At 42.9% G+C, this 16,289-nt stretch overlaps 1 protein-coding gene across 3 annotated transcripts in view; it reads right to left on the reverse strand.

Annotated features, from left to right (window-relative positions):
* The window catches only part of FNDC3B (fibronectin type III domain containing 3B), a 358,046-nt gene that overhangs the window by 96,425 nt on the left and 245,332 nt on the right, over positions 1 to 16,289 (reverse strand). For all 3 annotated transcript variants that reach the window (XM_073359377.1, XM_073359376.1, XM_073359375.1), the window contains 2 exons: positions 13,611 to 13,749; positions 12,382 to 12,435 (listed from right to left, as the gene is read on the reverse strand). In XM_073359377.1, the coding sequence (XP_073215478.1) occupies positions 12,382 to 12,435; positions 13,611 to 13,749 (193 nt within the window). The remainder of the gene's footprint in view (positions 1 to 12,381; positions 12,436 to 13,610; positions 13,750 to 16,289) is intronic.

The raw sequence follows: 16,289 nt of genomic DNA on the forward strand, positions 1-16,289 counted from the left end.
TTTTATTGATCATTTTATTGCTTACTTTCTTAAATGACCAATTATTGACATTAGGGTTAAACACCTTTGCACAAATTAGCACCAGCAATATAAAAGAGGTCTAAACAATTTAAGCCATGGCAGCTTCATTTTAAATAAGTTTCTAGTGTGTGTCGTATTCAGTCTATAATCAGATTCCCACAGGGCTTCAGTCTTACTCTCGTGACACAGCTCTTCCAGTTCTGTCGCATCACTTATAGCGAATCCATCTACTTCAGTAACTCTTCCATTTATCCTATTTATGAATCAAAATCAGTATGAATACAAACCCAATTAGAGGTGAGATTTTCCCACAAGTCGGTGCCACCTCTCAGCCTGGCCAAAGAACTACACAGAGCCTGCAGCTACCAGTCCTTGTAGATGCTACCTTCTGACCTCAACTACAATTTTAATCCCCATTCTAGATCCTAATTTTTTCCCCACAAGGGGGCTCTCATTCCTCATGTTCTAGAACAGAGGTGGGCAAACTACTGCCCGTGGGCCTGTCCTGCCTGGCCCTTGAGCTCCCGGCCGGGGAGGCTAGCCTCCGGCCCCTCCCCTGTTGTCCCCCGTCCCCTGCAGCCTCAGTTCGCCATGCAGCTAGCGCTCTGGGTGGCAGGGCTGCGAGCTCCTGCTGGGCAGTGCCGCTGCATGGCTGGCTCCGGCCAGGCAGTGCAGCCGCCAGTTCTGCTGCTCTGAGCAGCATGGTAAGGGGACAGGGAGCAAGGGGCTTGGACAAAGGGCAGGGGGTAGTTGGATGGGGCAGAGGTTTGGGGGGCAGGGGGCAGTCAGGGGACAGGGAACAGGGTGGGTTGGATAGGTGTGGAAGTCCTGGGAGGCCTGTTAGGGGGCGGAGGTGTGGATAGGAGTTGGAGCAGTCAGGGGATGGGGGGGGATTGAATGGGGGTGGGGTCCTGGGAGGGGGCACTCAGGGGACAAGGAGCAGGGGGAGTTGGATGGGTGGGAGGTTCGGAGGGGGGCAGTCGGGGGCGGGAAGTGGGAGGAGGTGGATAGGGGGCAGTGGCCAGGCTGTTTGGGGGGGCACAGCCTTCCCTACCCAGCCCTCCATAGTTTCAGAACCCCGATGTGCACCTCAGGCCAAAAGGTTGCCCACCCCTGGTCTAGAAGGTGCAACATACAAGCAATATTCTACAGAGGGTCCGACCTTTGGCTCCACAGCACAAAGCACTCTTTACTGCCACCCTAAAGGTGCAGCTAAGTCTTCACCCACCAGAGAGGAATATTTGGGTGGTGCAAAGCTGATGTAAGAATAAGTGGCATGCCATGGCTAGGAAGGGTGTTTATTAGGGATGGGAGAGGTGACGCAAGGCAGATAACATACTCAGCTGTTGCAGTACCTAGCTGCTGGAGGTATAATTTAGAGCACCTTTGAAGCTGCTCTAAGTAATGCTGGGAGTCATTTCAGGCCTCAACCTACCCAGGCTTGGAGGAACAGCAAAGGGGCATAAGAGACCCTTTTCCCCCCACGTCTTCCCTCAGCTGCATCAAGGGTAAACTCAGTGCAACTAAGGATTGAGTCTATGGTTTCCAGAAGCCTTTCCCTCCCCCATCCCCTTTTTAATGAATAATTCCCAATCCAATCCCACTCTTTAAATACTTCATTCAGTGAAAGAACTGAGCTCAGCTTTACACAAATATATTTCCTCGATATCCTGGACTTTCCTATTGTGAACAACTTTGTTTGCAGATCTGGTAACAATCTCCTTGGAAATCACTTAGGTTCTGAATTTAAAGGGGATCTGAAAAAGAGACTGCTTAAACCTCAAGTGATGTGATTGGTCTGTAGTGCAGTGGCTTTGAGAGGACTTTTAGCTCTTCAGTCTATGAAATATTAACGTAAAATTCATTGAGAATAAGGTTCTGAAGCAGCAGGACATGAGAACACAGCACAGTCTCCTCTCCCATTGAAGGAACAGTCATGCTATTGCCCTAAAATTGACCCACGAGCAAACGTAATCCTAATCCCTGCAATTTCTTCTAATGTGAAAATTCCATTATACAGCTAGTCATTTCTGTCACCCTTCTCTGGGCCTTTTTATCTTTGTCTTCTATCTGGGTAAAATTCACACTGTGCGGAGGGCCAATACAAGACCTGAGTGTTTCATGTACTGAATGCTGGGTAATAACATGAGAGGCCTCCATGTTTCTAAAATTAAACTGGCTCTTTACTGAAGAGAACTATTTACAGAGATGCTGCAACGGCACCAAGCAAGTAAGCCACCTGCAAACAGACTGACCTCCTGGTGCTTCCTCAAAACTCTTCCTCCTACAACCTGTGTTCCCCTTCCTCCAAGTGCCATGCAGGTTGCACCACTAAATCCTAGTTTGAGGGTTTCAATGACACCTAAGTGGTGAATAAATCTTGTGCTGGCCCCTCGGCAAAGGGGAGAATTTCACTCTTTCCTTCAGACTGCAACATGGAGAAAAAAGCATAAGAGATGGAAAGGACCAGAAAAGAAATTTCTTCCCCAGGCACAAAGCCTGAATAGATGAGTTTGGTGCAGGGGCTTCTCATGAAATCCTCCCCCAGCAAGCCCAAGCACTAGAAGGTGTGAATGGCTGCGGTCTCTAACTGCAGCTTCATTAGCCCTTCCCCCCATTCCTTCCCCAGCCCAAGATTCAATCACTGGAGTCAGATTTCAGAGTAGCAGCTGTGTTAGTCTGTGTCCTCAAAAAGAAAAGGAGTACTAACAAATTTATTTGAGCATAAGCTTTCGTGAGCTACAGCTCACTTCACCGGATGCATTCATTGGAGTGTAGCCCATGCAGGGTGCTCACATCAGTGTATTGGTGGAGCGTAAGCCCCTGGTACACTGGTGAGTCATACTTAAGAGTTCCCCAAATTGTGCCTCCCTCCCCCACACAATGAAATTCCATCAAATGAATGATGGACTTGTCTACACTGGCAAGCTTCTGCGCAGCGCTGCAAAAAAACCCACCTCGATGAGAGTCGTAAGGCTATTTGCTCAGAGGCTTCAGCGCTCTATTGCCAGTGTAGACACTTGATTGCTTTCTGCGCTGTATTTGGCCTCTGGAGCTGTCCCATAATAGTGACCACTCTGCTCATTGTTTTGAACTTGGCTGCCCCTCCCCTTTCAAAGCACCGTTTCTGAGGGCCCTTGCATGCTATGCTGATCTGCTCTGGGGCACAAAGCAAACCATTAATGTGGAATGCTCCTGCTGTGGAACCTGTGTGAATGAGTGACAGATTGCTGTGCAGAGAGCCCAGGGAGGGAGACGGGGGGGGGGGCTGATGTCCGGGTTTCCCCCTCCCCCTGCCTCAGGACTGGTTGCTTCCTGCCACTGTCTGAACACACTCTCAGTCCTTCAAAACACACTGTCTCTCTCCCCACCTCCATAAATAAACACACACACACACACACTACCCCCCCCCCCCGCCCACTTCAGTTGAAAAGCAGCTGGCAATTTGGTAGGATACCCATGGAACAATGGGATTGGGAAACCTGCATCATGTGATGCTGTGCCTGCCCCATGAGGCATTGCAAACCCTTCCCACAGCACCCTGCAGCCAGCTGCACTGTGGGATAGCTACCACAATGCACTGCTGTCTTTGCCAATGTGGATGTTCTCCAGCGTCACAAGCAGCAACAGCGGTTTAAGTCCAGCATTTTAATAAAAGTGGTATAACTTGTGGCGCAGAAACTTGCCAGTGTAGACATACCCTATGTCTAGAGGCCTCTGCAGTTGTGGAAGAAGGGCCAGGATCTTCCCCCGGAGGGAGTGGGACCTGTAATTTTGTTAGCATCAGAGTGTTCTGTCCAAGGATTCTACAAACTGATAACACTTCTGTAACTATTGAACCAAACTACCTTAGTGTAATTGACATTGATCCTGCAAGGGTCATTTACATACTGTAGTCACCTGAAATAAATGAAATGGCTGCACATATTAACCTTGCACACTACGTTAAAAGCAACCAATTTATTCCCAGAAAGATGTTTGCAGACCTCAAATGGGCACAATCAGAGAAAGATGATTCCAGGAGCATCTTTCATATACTTTAGGTGATTGCATTTCCATAGCAATGATAGTGGACCCAGTTCTCCACTCCATGCTCCATGTGGCAGTCAAACACTTCTATTTTGATCAGGTAGCACTTTGCACTCATCAGGCACATATACACACTATATGCATTATGCACGGTGCAGTGCCCTGGAGAATCAGGCTCTGTTTTGTAACGGCTACAGAAGCACATGAAAGGGCCTATGTCACAACTCTGAACTTCTAGTTCCTGAGAACGCAACAAGGAGAGTGTAGCACATCTAGAAAGTATGTGTATAAAAGCTCAGAACAATCATGCAGACCTCCTGTGATGCATAGAACTTGAGAGTCACATGAGGGATGTTCAACACATTGACAAACAGCCCTATCTTACTTTTAGTCATACAGTACCATTCTCCATTTGCTCAAGAACTCAGTTTACTGCACAATCTATTAAGAACAAGAACAGTAGGAGGAGAAATAAACAAGGGCAAATAGTCTTACTTTGTGTAATGACCCATCCACTCCCAGTCTTTATTCAAGCCTAAGTTAATTGTATCCAGTTTGCAAATTAATTCGAATTCAGGATTTGTGACTCTTATCTAAACTGATGCTTATTTAAAAGATACTTATAGCTAGAAGTAGTTTATGACATATTAAAATCAGTTGACAAACACAGTTATTGGATAGAAAACATCTTGGAGAAAGAATGGTAGGTGACGCTTCGCAGTTCAGGAGCAGCATGTCTCAGTATCTAGGTTATGCAAAATCTATCCACCACACCCACTGTATTAACAAAAAGAAAAGGAGTACTTGTGTCACCCTAGAGACTAACAAAATAGCTCACCTTTCCTGATCACTCTTGTTACAGTCTGTATGGTAACACCCATTGATTCATGTTCTCTGTGTATATAAAATATGTATGTTCATGTTCTCTATGTATAGAAAATCTCCCCACTGTATTTTCCACTGTATGCATCCGATGAAGTGAGCTGTAGCTCACGAAAGCTTATGCTCAAATAAATTTGTTAGTCTCTAAGGTGCCACAAGTACTCCTTTTCTTTTTGCGGATACAGACTAACACGGCTGCTACTCTGAAACCTGTATTAACAAAGTGCAAGTTAGTAAGTGCCAGGTTATTAAGAGAAGGTCTTCTTTTTAAGAAACACACTTCTGCAGACTCAGATCCTTTTAATGATGATTTTATTGTACAACCCTTTAAAAACTTTCCTGATTCTACTACATTTGATGCATTTGCAGCAGTGGTTTTTGTTCCTCTTCTTTTTTGTTTGAACCTCAAGTTTATTTGATCATTTTTCTTCGATTATTGGTTTACAATGATTATTTATCTGGCAGACAAATGAGGACCTAAATGAAAATTCTGCCTTTTGCTCCCCTCACTAAAAAAACCTCTTGTAGATTCGCGTGAGCGAATGATGAGTGGATTTATTAAGACATACAGTAAGGGGAGTCCTGGCTGAAAATGAAGCAGTCACGGGTGGTTCTGACACAGCAGTATAAATGATAATTTCTGAATTAGGAGCAAAGGGTCATCTCCAAAGAATTCCAGCATATTATATCATGCAACTATAATTTTCATAAAGTTTGGTCAAACCTTTGCAATTGTGCAATCTCTTCCTCAACCTCCCCTTCCTCCCCGCCCCCAAAAACCCTCAGCATACAGTAGATGACAATGTTCAACTTTATAACAACATAAATCTGTTAATGTATAAATTTGCTGGTATTGCACATGATGATGGCCTAGTCCACGTTTATTGGTATTTACAATTACTCAGACTGTCTAGTATTTCAGATTCTATTGGCACTAATTGGAGAGGCTGGCTGATATTTCTAATGATCCTGGGATTAACAGCCTGGAAATAGTCCTTTTTTGAGATTTATGAAAGCTTTAATGCTGGCATAATTTTGGAGAACAACGGACAAGCTGGCACAGGCTGCTGTCCAGGAGTCTTACAATACTCCCAGAACCCCACCTCTTATCCTTCAAATATTTAGCTTCCAAGTTTTAATCTTATAAAGTTTCATAAATTGCTTTCCACACACCTCATCGTTTCCTCAAACACATCGCTTCAGAGGGAGGAAAGACATGCCCTGTGACCCGTTCACTACTCCTTCTTTCTCCAGTCCTAAATTCCAAGATGCCCAATTCCACTCCTGATCTTTCCAATAGCAAATATCTGCTGCAGTGAGAATCAAGGCCTGCTCCATGAAACTGGAACAACACAGCTCCACCAGTCTGGTAGAAGTTGCAAATTAATTATAATAGAGAGTAACTGCAACCAGCTGAGTGGATTCCAGAAGGAAATTAAAGTTTTTGTCCCTCTATATTGGAAAGGACCTTTTAAAAAATAAAAAAGCAGGAATGCCTTTGTATGTTCTATTATTAATCTCAGCCCAGTCATCATTTACCTTAGGTTTGGTGCAGGGGTGGGCAAACTTTTTGGCCCGAGGGCCACATCTGGGTATGGAAATTGTATGGCAGGCCATCAATGCTCACGAAATTGGGGTTGGGGTGCGGGAGGGGATGAGGGCTTTGGCTGGGGGTCCGGGCTCCGGGGTGGGGCCAGAAATGAGGAGTTCAGGGTGTGGGAGGGGACTCCAGGCTGGGGTGGTTGGGTGCGGGGTGGTTGGGTGAGGGCTCCAGCTGGGGCTGAGGGCCCTGGGGTGGGGCTGGGGATGAGGGGTTTGGGGTGTAGGAGGGTGCTCCGGGCTGGGACCGAGGGGTTTGGAGGGCGGGAGGGGGATCAGGGCTGGGGTAGGGGGTTGGAGTTCCGGGGGAGGGGGTTGGGGGGGAGGCTCAGGGGTGCAGGCTCTGTGCAGCGTTTACCTCAAGCAGCTCCAGGAAGCAGTGGCATGTCCCCCCTCTGGCTCCTATGTGGAGGCACGGCCAGGTGGCTCTGGTGCGTGCTTCTCCATTGGCAGGCACCTCCCCTGCAGCTCCCATTGGCCGTGGTTCCTGGTCAATAGGAGCTGCGGGGAGGTCAGCTTGCGGACCAGAGCCCCCTGGCTGCCCCTACACGTAGGAGCCAGAGAGGGGTCATGCTGCTGCTTCCAGGAGCCACGTGGAGCACCCCCAACCCTGTTCCCCGGCTGGCGTGCCAGACCAGGCCAAGCCCCAGACCCTGCTCCCCAGCGGGAGCTCGACAGCAGGATTAAAACGGCTGGTGGGCCGTAGTTTGCCCACCCCGGTTTAGTCAGTGTCTGTTCAAAAGGGGGATAAGGGAAAATCTGAGCCACAAAGAGCAGTTTTCACGAATGGATCGTTCACTGCCATGCTTATTATTGCTGACCTCATATCACAGGGTGCTCATCTGAATTCCAGAAGAGTTGAAAAGAGGGCCCGGTTCTGATCCTTTCAAAGGCAAGGGGTGTTTTTCTATTAAGCAGGATTGGGTATATAGCAGTAAGCATTAAGTTGGAGCAGTACTTAGTAAGATGCACAGATTTTATTGTTAAAGACCAGGCACTATTAAACCTTCAGCTATTTTAGGAAAACCATTTTTTACTAGTCAGACTCTGACACCTTTACAGGTCTAGGAGCTCATATGAAAAAGAAAAGAAAGGTGCCACTCTAATCTTTGTCATTCTTTACCATTTTCAAATTCTACTAAACAAACAAGCAAACCAACAAACATTAAAGCCAGCCTAATCCAAATAGGAAAACAACAACAACCCCCACCCCCCCGCCCCAATTCCTAGTATGGATTGCAGTGGGGAATGTGTTGATGTTCTTAGTCTTCAGTTTCTTCTTGCCATATTTGTAGCAGACCCTGCATCTTAGGAAAACCCTTCAAATCCCTCATTTAGGGAAAAGAAGAAGAAACCAGGATAAAACTGGCATATAGAAATATTGAGGAAAGTAATAACGCTCCTGCTATGTGAATAGGATGGGATGCCCTTTGACTTCACTATCTGAGAGCATAACTCAGTAAGTCTCACCACCTTTCTAGCAAGAAAGCAGTATCTGCAATTCCGTTAAAGTAGCAAATGACAATTTATTTGTGCTGTGATCTAAAACTAGTGATCCCAAAGGGTTAGTGAGGATTTTGGAAATCCCCACAAGAAGATGCAGGAAACCAGATAATAAAACCCACACCCCGCTAGGTCAATTCAAGTCTCTTCGTCTAATAAAACCTGTACCCCTTGAGAAGAAACAGTTTTAGAAGAGAATATTAACCCTATACCTCTTACACAGGCTCTCAGGTACCACCATCATGTGCGTGGTACAGATAAAAACTGTCCAGAATCCAAGCTGGATCCTGTCCCAAATCACCCACTTATGTGAAGCATTAGGCTGCATGACTGGGCCTTCTGGATAGTAACTGCCACATTTATTCTCTGTCCTACTGAGAAAATAAAATGATAACACACAGTACATGTAATGATCTGCTCTTTTTGGAAGACAAGAAAATCTGACAGAATGTTCTTTGGATAACTACTTGAGTCACTTCTGGAGAGCCTTGGGAATGTGGTATGTACACCCCACACAAGGGCAGTTCTGTAGTCCTGCAGAATGCATTGTTCGTGTGCTATGTCCTGATGAAGTGCTAATGACCAGCTGTAATCTTTAAATAAGCACAACCCTGGAAGTTTCAGTGACCGTGGCCATCAATGGATTTAAAGTGCAGTCCTCTTGCTGCATTTTAGGGTACTGCCTAGTCCCTTGACTGGCCAGTGGCATATCCCTTCTGCAGTTTATTTTTAAATTTGAAAATGGTGCTATCTGCATTCCTGGAAGCATTTTAAATGCTCACAATCTAACCAAAGACAGCTTGTAAAACAATAAGATATTGTTTCAGACAGAGTTTAACATTAGACACACCCCAAGGTTTGAAGCATACCACAGAGTGATAGCACCTGTTACTGGTTGCTGTTATGAAGTGTTAATAAGCTGCTAAAAAACCCATCCCTAGTGTGAACAGATTGCATGCTTTGTTCAGAGGTGGTTCTGTGGCAGTCCCATTCTTTTTCCAGGGGGAATGTGCCAGTTTGCATGATTTTTGGCTCGGTGCCTTCCCTTGATCAGTTTTATTGCTCTCTGGTTTTCACATTGCCAATTTTGTTTTTGTAGCGTGAGGTTTTATTCTTCCAGGAGTAGGTCTGATACTCTGTATTGCACTTCCCATGTTCAGAGGGCTTTTCACAGGGAACTCTCACACCATCCCTCATTATGAAGGGGTGTAATTTTTTGAAGGCAGATTACCATTCTCAGGGTGGGTTTCTAATTGTATTTATTTGATAGATTTCTCATTCTCCGTTCATGCAACGTTCCTTCTGCTTTACAGACACAATTTAATTTCCTTCTCATCACTGATTTTCCTGTGTTTATATTTTATTCTGTGTCCTGTAGCTAATGAATGTTGCTCTAGCTGAGACCTGGCTAAGCCTTTCCTGTTGCCTGGCAAATGTTCTCCTCTTCCCCTATGTATTTGTGTCTTGATTTCACTGAGATACAGTACAGCATTGTAACAGAAAGTCTGTGCTTTCTCTTACATGCATTTGACATAACTATGTGAGAGGGTATAGAATACTGAATGTGCGCTCTGCTATGTACTTGGATGCCATAACTTGTGTAGTGAAATATGTACGTAAGTATACAGAGACATCAGAACTGCTGAAATGTCAAATGAAGGAGTCAATATCTTGCCTTCCGGAATACATTTCTTTCAGATGGAAAAACAAGATCCTGCAGAGACAACTATCCTCTTAAACATCACGTTCTGTACTCTGGACCATAATCTACTTTCAGGTCACACATCAATTCAGCAGTCCATTTCTGTCTGCTAATATTATTTTTTCTGTCAATACACTTCAATCTATGCATTAGTTTTCTGACAACTAGGGTACTGCAACAGCCATCTTGTTTACTCCCCACTTCCAGTAGTTCTATATTTTAATCCACTCAGAGTCATGTCAAACCATTATGAGGCATGCCAAATTAATTTATGGTGTGCATTATTCTCTCATGTTCACTGGCTGAGGATCCACTCATGGATCCAACTTCAATGTTATTACTAGGGAAGAAATGTAATCTAGTAAACTAGACCAAAGGTCTGGGAGCCAGGACTCAGCTGAAACACTGTGTTGATTGGAGCAAGTTACTTGAGACTCTCTGTACCTTAACTTACACTTCTGCAGAAGATTAGTAGTATTACACCCTTTTAAAAGATAAAAATGCTATGTAATGCAAAGTATTCTTCTTCTTCTTTGTCAAAACCCTTTCTATGTTATTATTTAAGATCTCTGTAACAGCAAGAATGTTTTTATTGACTTCTATGGGCTCTGGATCAGGCTCTAAGGCACATGATGCAATTTACACCCTAACCAGGTATTCACATTCTATTAATGGTATGCTATCGGTTTCTGCTCTCTTTCATTCTCTTTTTGCATGTTTTAGAAATATCCCATATTTTGGCACCTCACCCTGGTTTGGTGATAGTCTCCCATGGAAATGAAGAGGAGTTCTGCATGAGAAAGGTTGGCACTATTTGGATCTGGTTGCAGAAGGTGTGATGTCTTGCAAGACTTATGCCTCTGATTATCCTGGCCTAGATCTTTTTGGTTCTCCTGACTTTTTTTCTGCTTTATTCTCATTTTCACTTTCTGCTCTGCCTTCCCTGGATTATGGTGCATGAATGTGTGTCTGATGCTGAACAAGTAATATATGAGAATAATCAATAGAAGGATTTTTTCCCCCCACTGAACTCTTCTCCAGCTTGCATTTTATTTTATATTTTATTTTATTTTTAATGGTTGCTAACCTTTCCTTCCATTGTGCACTGTGGGCAGTGAGCCATTCTGCAGCTATTGTTTAATTTATTTAGTTCAGTGGGTTTCTCTTCATTCACGGCACACTTGCTGTGATATTGCATAGAATGAATGTTTGTATAGTGTGTGTTTCCAGATGTTAGACGTAGTATAATAATCTGGGAATATGTCAGTAGCCAGCAATTGAAGACTGCTCACAAAATAATATCCTTATATAAGGCAGGTAGATGTTTTTCACACAGCATAACTAAACAACTCCTTCCAGACCTCCCACTCCTGCTTTTGGCACCTCATTTCATGCTGGCCCCAAGCCTGGAAGCCCCTCTGTGATCCCACTATGATTCTGTCCTCACATCTGTAAAGTCTCCTTTCAATACACGCTTATTCCATGAAGATTATATTCCCTAGACCTCCCCTTGGAAAAGTGGTGCCAAAATAGTACTGGCATAATGGAAGAAAACAAGAGGCATGCTCAACAATTCTGCTCCATCAGCTGCTTTTTTCACTGCCCCCCCACGGATATATTGTCTACTTAAAATATAAGCTCTTTGGGACACAGACCTCATCTTCTTTTTATAGTCTCTGTAAAGCAACCAACAGTGTGGCCACTATATAAATGATAACAGGTTTCAGAGTAACAGCCTTGTTAGTCTATATGCGCAAAAAGAAAAGGAAGACTTGTGGCACCTTAGAGACTAACCAATTTATTTGAGCATAAGCTTTCGTGAGCTACAGCTCACTTCATCGGATGCATACTGTGGAAAATACAGAGAATGTTTGTTTTTATACACACAAATCATGAAAAAATGGGTGTTTATCACTACAAAAGGTTTTCTCTCCCCCCACCCCACTCTCCTGCTGCTAATAGCTTATGTAAAGTGATCACTCTCCTTACAATAAGCTATTAGCAGCAGGAGAGTGGGGTGGGGGGAGAGAAAACCTTTTGTAGTGATAAACACCCATTTTTTCATGATTTGTGTGTATAAAAACAAACATCTTCTGTATTTTCCACAGTATGCATCCGATGAAGTGAGCTGTAGCCACGAAAGCTTATGCTCAAAGAAATTGGTTAGTCTCTAAGGTGCCACAAGTACTCCTTTTCTTTATATAAATGATACTATTAATTTGAAGTCAATAGGAATTTTCTATGAGAAAGTACTGCAGGATCAGATCCTAAGCTCTTTGGGGCAGGGATTGTATTTTTGTTGTGTGTCTGACCCCTAGCAGAGTGGGGTCCTGGTCCGTGACTGGGGCTCCTAGACACTACTGCATTATAAATAAATTAATTAATAAACTAATTGCACCAAACACCTGATCAGGAAATAAATGAACGTATAAGGTGCAAAATCAAAATGCTACACACAAGAACATGTATGGAAAATCAACTTCCCCATCTTTCCTTTCTATTGAATGCCATCAGGAGTTCATTTTCCTATGGTTTGCTTCTCCAGTGTTTGATTCTTTTTCTTTACACAACACATCCATCAAATCAGAATGTTATTTAATAAGTAATTTCATTTTTTGATGTTTCTGTAACTAGTTACCACTCACCTCATCCCACTCTAGCAGGTAGCTGGTGATTTTTGAACCGTTGTCAATGGGTGCCTATAAACAAAACAAACAAACAAAACATGAGATCTTGGAAAGACGTTTACAAAAACATGTCCTTCCCCCAGCCAAATGGCTATGTTTTAAAATGAAACCAGAGATCTTGTTTTGCACAGCTTGGCAAACATTTTAGTGGATAGTAACAGGATGAAAGTAATTAAGTACATTTTAAAAAGTAAGTCATTTTAGTGTTTGTGAAAGGTACTACATTAAGAGATCACAAATATGATGTCTTTAAAAAACCAAAAAACAAACCTACAGCATGGGCAGCAGCAATGCAAGCTGTCATATTATCTGGCCATTATGCCTCACCTGGAGGGACCAGATCTCGGGATTTGAGGGCTGTCCAGATGCCACGTTCTATTTAATCATTGAGAATGCCAACAGAGTGCTCTGTAGTGCCACCTGTCTACCAGGAAGTAAACTGAAATTGGCAAAATTATGGGTAGGCTTGGAAAGATTAGATTTTTATTGGTAAATGTTGGCAAACGCCGATTTCACTCTACACACACAAACTGACAAAAATATTTCCATGGATAATAATCAAAATATACAGATCAGCAAAGTAAGAAAAACGCTGCTTGAGAACTTATTAGTCATTCAGGATATTTACTTTGTATATTTTGACGTGATGTTGACAATTTGTATTTAACAATTATATAGTTTTAACTTTTTGAATCTCAGCATGTATTGTCATAAAATAATTATTGTCTGGTAGTCCTCCCCCCCAATTTTCCTTCAACTGTGAACAGTTAAATCAATAAAAATAAAAAATGCTTAAAAATAAACACTGATAATGTCCATCAAAATAAAAATAAATAAATAAATAAATAAATAAAATTTAATTCTGCCAACCCTAATTATAGATCATCAAACAGACATCATATGGTAACAAAATACCATCACTAGTCAAGAAAGTTTGGATTTAGATCTGGCAAAAGGTTTCAAATCCTATTTCCAAACCTCTAATACATGCATTTCCCCAATATATGTAATTTTTGAATATTATTTTAGGATATCTCAAACAATGCAATGAAATATTTTAAAACACATAATTCCCCCAGTGGAAATCAACAGAATCACAGCATTAAATAATTTAAAATGGTTACGTGATTATAGGTAACTGTATTTCACTTTGTTTTTCTAGGTTTCATACACGTTATGTCACTTACCTTCCATTGTAAGGTTAGAGAACTTTTGGTCCTGTGTGAGGATTTGGGTGGAAAAGGACATTCTGGAGCACAGCTGTGAGTGGTGAAGCTAATTGGTTCTGAACAGGATCCCTTTACTGAATTGTACACTGCATATACCCTGAAAATGAACACGTATGAATTTATGAATTTGCTGACAATTAAAAAAGGAGCTTTGCATTTTCTCAACCACAGTATTTCACTAGCGAAGAATTCATACTGCCAAACTGCCATGATTTTTCACATCCCAGCTCTCCCTTGTATATTTTATTCAGTATGAGTGTTCGAAATAATTCACAGCAGAAGGTATGTATTATAGTGCTAGTCTAACTACTTCCACAAACTAATCATTTCCTTCCATTGGTGGAAGTTTCCGCCACCATTTTTCTTGACTACTGCAAATATTTGGCCCACTATGCTAGAATCTTCTTGAGGATATAGCAAGAGATGGCTCAGAAACATGGGGTGAACTTTATTAACCCATTTGCTGCTGAACTGGCATTCAACTCTCATTCAGCAATGTTAATTTAAGTGCAGTATCCATAAGAATGTGCAGTTTGCCTCTTATAGCTGGCTGTCAGTAGAGTTTGTAGATCCTGGACTAATATGCACAGATCTTGGGTTCAAGATTTGCTGTGTTTTGTGTACTTGGGAGGAGGAAATTTATACAGTGGTCAAATACAATTCCTTTCAAACAAGCTACGGCTGAACATCAGCTTACCTTCAGTACCTGGAAAGATAATAGAGCAAATAATCAAGCAACCAATTTGCAAACACCTAGAAGATAATAAGGTGATAAGTAACACCCAACATGGATTTGTTAAGAACAAATTGTGACAAACCAACCTAATAGCTTTCTTTGACAGAGTAATAAGCCGTGTGGATGGGGAGGAAGCGGTAGATGTGGTAAATCTTGACTTTAGTAAGGCTTTTGATACGGTCTCGCATGACCTTCTCATAAACAAACTAGGGAAATAGAGCCAAGATGGTGCTACTATAAGGTGAGTGCATAACTGGTTGGAAAACCATTCACGGAGAGAAGTTATCAGTGGTTCTCAGTCAAGCTGGAAGGGCATAACGAATGGGGTCCTGCAGGGATCAGTTCTGGGTCCAGTTCTGGTCAATCTTCATCAATGATTTAGATAATGGCATAAAGAGTACACTTATAAAGTTTGTGGACGATCCCAGGCTGGGAGGGGTTGCAAGTGCTTTGGAGGATAGGATTAAAATTCAAAATGATCTGAACAAACTGGAGAAAAGGCCTGACGTAAATAGGATGAAACTGAATAAGGACAAATGGAAAGTACTCCACTTAGGAACCAACAATCAGTTGCACACATACAAAATGGTAAATGACTGCCTAGGAAGGAGTGCTGCACAAAAGGATCTGGGGGTTATAATGGATCACAAACGAAATATGAGTCAACAGTGTAATACTGTGGCAAAAAAAGCAAACATCATTCTGGGATGTATTAGCAGGGGTGTTGTAAGCAAGACACAAGAAGTAATTTTTCCACTCTACTTCATGATAAGGCCCTCTGCTGGGGCACTGTGTCCAGTTGTGGATGCCACATTTCAGGAAAGATACCAATCTTTCAAAGAGATTCCTGAGGAGAGTAACAGAAATGATTAAAGGTCTAGAAAACATGACCTATGAGGACCTATGAAAAGATCAGGTTTGTTTAGTCTGGAGAAGAGAAGACTGATGGGGGACATGATAATAGATTTCAAGTACATAAAAAGTTGTTAAAAGGAAGAGAGTGAAAAATTGTTCTTTTTAACCTCTGAGGATAGGGCAAGAAGCCTGGCCTTAAATTGCAGCAAGGGAAGGTTGGATTGGACATTAGGAAAAACTTCCTGTCAGGATAGTTAAGCACTGGAACAAATTGCCTAGGGAGGTTATGAAATCTCCATTATTGGAGGTTTTTAAGAACATGTTAGTTCTGCCTTGAGCGCAAAGGAGTGGACTAGATGACCTATTGAGGCCCCTTCTAGTCCTACACTTCTATGACCATTAGTCCAGACATTCCTCTAACCACAGTTGGCATCGCTTCCTCTTCAACGCCAACCCAGAGGATGCCCCTCACTCCCAACTTGTCTTTCTCTTCTTCAGGTAGAAAAAAGTGAACTGTGTGCTAGAAACTCTCCCATTTCTCCTGGACCTTCAAGGGAGTCACAGGTGCCTGCTCACTTTATCTTTTGCCTTTGTGGATCCACCAGGCAGGATCACTGCCCACCGCAATCCCAAGAGTCTTCTAAAAGTACCAGAGTGTAACCTGACCCTCCATAAAAGTGAGGCTAGATAACTTTTTCTCTCTTACTGTAGGTGTCTAGGAGTCCTCTGAAGGCTCCCTTGCTATTTTACTAGACTTAGTTTAGCATTACTTTCCTTACAGGTTTAGTGCTGAGCTTGAGGGGCTTCCTAGTTTCTGTAGACAGTGTGTATATGTGTGTGCCCACAGACAGGATTGGTGCATACCTCGATAAAACTAGGATCTACTTAGAACTCCAGAAAGAGAAGATGGGGCACTCCTAGCTTACACTTCCCAAAGTCCCAGGAGACTGTCACCAGGCCTCAGCTGAAGATAGTCACTAGAGTTTGCTGGATCAATACATGAGGTGGGATAGTCCTTTGGAAGCATGTAGTTATGGAAACCAAAA

Source organism: Lepidochelys kempii, chromosome 9, assembly GCF_965140265.1.
Source record: "Lepidochelys kempii isolate rLepKem1 chromosome 9, rLepKem1.hap2, whole genome shotgun sequence".
Lineage (NCBI taxonomy): Eukaryota > Metazoa > Chordata > Testudines > Cheloniidae > Lepidochelys > Lepidochelys kempii.